At 34.1% G+C, this 4,528-nt stretch overlaps 1 protein-coding gene across 2 annotated transcripts; it reads right to left on the bottom strand.

The window, feature by feature from the left end:
* Nucleotides 1–1,883: 1,883 nt before the first annotated feature.
* On the bottom strand, nt 1,884–4,528 carry LOC103831604 (protein TIFY 7). Of its 2 annotated transcripts, XM_009107491.3 has the most exons (7): nt 4,234–4,525; nt 3,870–3,955; nt 3,042–3,193; nt 2,811–2,895; nt 2,465–2,723; nt 2,337–2,391; nt 1,884–2,247 (listed from the first exon to the last, which is right to left on the bottom strand). In XM_009107491.3, the coding sequence occupies exons 1-7, from the start codon at nt 4,319–4,321 to the stop codon at nt 2,169–2,171; spliced, it is 804 nt and encodes a 267-aa protein (XP_009105739.1). In that variant the 5' UTR covers nt 4,322–4,525; the 3' UTR covers nt 1,884–2,168. The 2 variants fall into 2 exon arrangements, with proteins under 2 accessions (XP_009105739.1, XP_033130265.1); XM_033274374.1 differs by lacking the exon at nt 1,884–2,247 and having other exon boundaries at nt 2,297–2,391; nt 4,234–4,528.

Below are 4,528 nucleotides of genomic sequence, written 5' to 3'. Positions count from 1 at the left end.
ATTTTCTTTTGGAAATTCGAAAATTCTTTTTGAAACTATTTTTAAATTTTTTGTAACTATTTATTAGAATCCTAAATTTCAAATTCCAAAAACCTTATATCACCTCTCAACTCTAAATCCTAAGTCTATATTAATTAACCCTAAGATTATAAATGTTTTTTTTCTCTGTTAAAATAATGGTAAAAATAGTTAAAGTAAACATGACAAGTGGTATTATGAATGTTGTATTTTTGGCAATTTCCATAATTAGTTAAATGGTTAATCCATTAATGATTATTGCTTAGGGTTTATTGAATGAAATTAGGTTTAAAACTTCTATAAATAGACTGACGGTACCTAAATTTTTAAACCAAAAAAACAAAAGCCAAAATATCCAAACTGAAACTGAACTGGAAATTGAACGCTCATGAAACAGTATAAGGGCATCTCCAATAGTACATAATAAATTTCTCTATATTTCCTCTAAAATAGAGTAAATCTATTGAGCAAAAAAAAAAACAATATTACTCACTATTCCATTATATTATAGAGTAATTTTATTATAAACAAAACCATCGAAACAAATTTTACTCTATAATAGGTCTAAAATACATAAAAACTATTAATACTAGCCTAGACAAAAAAACGTATGAACAATGAAGTGGTAGTTCAAATTGCGCAACTTGGTGGGGGCATGAAAGGACGAGAAGATTAAAAGAATGCGACAGGGAGAGGTGCAAAATGATAAGACGAGAGTCGTTCTTATCCACTTATGTATATGATAGTATGAACGAGAACGTGTTTCTTGTGACCAATGTACTGTACATGTTAAGCTCTTTGTTTCCTTCTGCTTACCTAATTTTCTTTCTCCAATATTACTTTCCTACGAGATTTCTTCTGCCTCAATAAATAAAATAAATATCGAAAAGATCTTTGCTTTTTGCTAAGAGAATCAATACATCATAATCAACCTCGGAGCTACTCTGGTCCACTCACTCGACAATCTTTATTTAGTAAATGAAAAAGCATATTTTCTGACAAAAAAAAATGCAAATAAGTGTCTTCTTTAAGATCTATATTTAAATTTACGATTTTAAAACGCACTTCATTTAGGGTCTGACTGGTTCAAACGCAGCGGTTGCGGTTGCGGTTGCACGAGTTTGTGGATGCGGGCGGTTGCGGTTTCTAGCGGTTTTAAGAGATTTGTACGACTGGTACTGCGGTTAAAAATTGGTGCGTTTGCGGGTGACTTAGGGCCTGACTGGTTCAAACGCAGCGGTTGCAGTTGCGGTTGCGGGAGTTTGTGGATGCGGGCGGTTGCGGTTTCTAGCGGTTTTAAGAGATTTGTACGACTGGTACTGCGGTTAAAAATTGGTGCGTATGTGGGTGACTTATGACTGGTTAAGTGGAGACAGCTTTTGAATTTATGAGATTCAGAGCGGTTTGAAGCGGTTTGAAACGGTTTAGAGCGATTTGAGTGATTGTTGTAAACCGCCGACAACCGCAAAAGCTGCGTTTACGAATGGTAGCAGGAAAACCAGTCAAGAACCAGAGATAGACCAATAAAACCATAGACGCTATTTAAAACTAAATATTCTCTTGTTATTATATCCTTATTTTTGTTTGCTTGTTCAAGAATGGCCTCTTTACGCTATATTAAATATTTAAATATCTATAATCGATTTTGTCAGAAAAGTATTACTTAGGTTTTTTTACAGTGGATGATTGTCCAAGCTCTAAGATGCTCATAGATTTTTGTTTACTTTGTAATGAGTCTTCTGTTGCTAACCATCAAGCTCAAGAGAAGAATGGCGAAATTAGAAGCAAGAAAAACTGGAGACATAAACAATATTTTTAAAAAAATTTATTAGCATTCTTTGTAATGATATCGTAATGCAACTGTGTTACCGAAAATAATAATAAAAACATTAATAATAGTGATTTTTATTCGGTCTTATATTCTTGACAGACATGACAAACATACATCTGTTAGAATTTGAGGTAATAAAATAATCCTACAACCACCATTGCGACAAAGATCAATAGTACACATACCGTTAACGCCTTCTTCTGCTCGTAACATAATAAATGGTAGCTATAACAGTAATAATCTACTGATTATTTTTCAAATTACCATCGCGAGAAAAAACCTCAGAGAGGTTTAAAAAACCACCAAGAAGAAAAAGGTTTTAGGTATGAGAAGCAGCACTAGATTCTCCCGTCGACAAATCAAGAAGCATCTTCTTGTATGGCATTGCACTCATGATCCTGCACCCAGCATCAATTCTTTTTAGTTCCAACGTCTAGTCACTAGATCCAAGAACTCAAGATTCTATAAACGTAAAGAAGAATCAAACCTCTCTTTGCGCTTCTCCAAGAACCGAGCCAGCGATGCTTTACGAGCTTGAGGAACTGAAAAAACAAGCATTTTTATTAGTCTCAAGCGTTGAATGTATCAAGATTTGGTTTTCATATAGGTATATACCTGAAGGAATCATATTGCTAGGACCTGCATTGAATGATTCGATCGTCATGGTCATTGCATTTGTCGCACCAACGTGTTTGTCTTTACACCTAGAGAAACTATCAGCGTTAGTGGCAGAGCTTGAAGATGCAGCAGCAGTAGCTTTATGGATTTGTTTTCCATAGAATACTCTCTCAGTTTCTCGAAGAGGTTTCTTCAAACTGCTCTCTCCATTTTCTCCTTGCAAACCGTTCCCAGCACATAACATAATGGCTCGAGCCTAATCACACAGCTCATTATCAGAACATGTTGTGTAAAGTTTAAATTGTATTAAAAAAACTAAAAATTGTATTAATATGGATTATACCTTCTCAGGTGATATGTCATTAAAGACGGTAACAGTTCCGGCATAGAAGATTGTGAGCTGAGGAGATGATCCTGAGGAAGCCACTCTGTTCCACAAGTCAAATAACCAACGTTAAGTGTCGTTATAAATTAAGAAAAAAATGCTAAATATTCGATTATGTCCCTTACAAAATGAGTAAAGGTTTTTATATATATATATACACGATACTTAATTCCATATAATACGACGTACCGTGGATCCCTGGACGAGTTAAAAGCAGGACGTAGAGCAGAATGATTTGTTAAGGGAACTGATCCGCCAAGTAAAAGCTGATTCGCGTTCTGAAACGCACCACCGCCAAATTGGCTCCTGCGGTGGATACTGGCCGCGGAAACTGGGCACCACTGGTATTAGACAGGAAACGATGAGACGTCAACATCTTTTATAGGAGCATCCAAATGGGTAAGTTTGAGTTCAAAACTAATTAATATAAATTTAATTTAATAAAAAAAATTAATGAATCAGGTTTTTTTCTTTCTTGACAACAATTTAATGAACCAGTTATTAAATAATAGTATAGACATGTGTTACGATAGTTTCTCATAAAAATTAAATTCCTACTTTTAGTTATTTTAGTGGTTGTAATTCCATTATCTGTCCATGAAAATGCTCTAATGTGTTTTGATAAAAGAAAAGTGCCTAACATATAAGCATTATCCTAAGTTCAGACGCCAGTCGCCACAATATTTTTTTATCATTTCCTAATTTTGCGGCTGCCAAGCGACTCTACAAGCTGCTTTACTCGCGCACTTATCCAACACAAGTTATACAATTTTTTTTTTATATTTATCGGTTAATGATTGGCCACACATTTTTGTTTTGATAAATAAACTCAAGAAATTTCGAGAAATAAAAATAATATTCCGGCAATTTTTCGACTATTTTGGGGTAGCTTTCCGTTGACAATTGACTCGGAAAGTAGCTCTAACAATTAGCTCAACTATAATAATCATTGGTTTTTTCATCCAAAAACTAGAAACTGAAAGAAGTTGAAATTGAAAATTTTAAGCTTGAACCAACCTGAAGATCTACAGCAGCAGGCATGAAACTTGAATTAGGCAAGAGCTTTGCCTTTCCCCATTGTTTAGCTATCTTCTTGCTCAGTCCTGAAAAATCCATTTTTATTCACATCAAACTACTCATCATTGAAGATCCAATTCTCACTTTTAATACGCATGGTTTGACGAAATATAATTATTAAAAGAAGCTTTGGAATCTTAATTAATTATAAAAACAAAAACTTTTTGACTGTATTAATAAACAGCTCTATAACGCTATATGTGTATTGAATGAATGGATCTTCTAACTTTTACTAAAAAAAAAAAAAAAAAAAAACTTTTACTAGGAGTATTTTATTTTGGAGAGTAGATACAAGAACACAAACCTCGTTCTCCGACACGATCATCGTCAACGTCGGGCTTAACGTTATTCAGATACTGCTTGTCGCTCAAACCCAGAAAATCTCGTTCCATCTCAAACCAAATCCAAGAATACTAACACAAGTTTTTTCTCTGTTTCTGCACAAGCATTTAATCAAAAACAAGACAGAACGCAAAGTAAATGGGAAACCAAAGGGGAAGGTTTAGTTTTGGTAATGTTGCAGACACACTTTTGGAAAGGACTACTTATTAAAATCGCTATTCTTTCTTGTTTTATAACAGCTCCTTGCCTGATTAAAC

This window comes from Brassica rapa, chromosome A07 (assembly GCF_000309985.2).
Source record: "Brassica rapa cultivar Chiifu-401-42 chromosome A07, CAAS_Brap_v3.01, whole genome shotgun sequence".
Taxonomy (NCBI): domain Eukaryota; kingdom Viridiplantae; phylum Streptophyta; class Magnoliopsida; order Brassicales; family Brassicaceae; genus Brassica; species Brassica rapa.
Note: the sequence above shows the minus strand (reverse complement) of the source record. Positions and strands in the feature narration are given on the sequence as shown.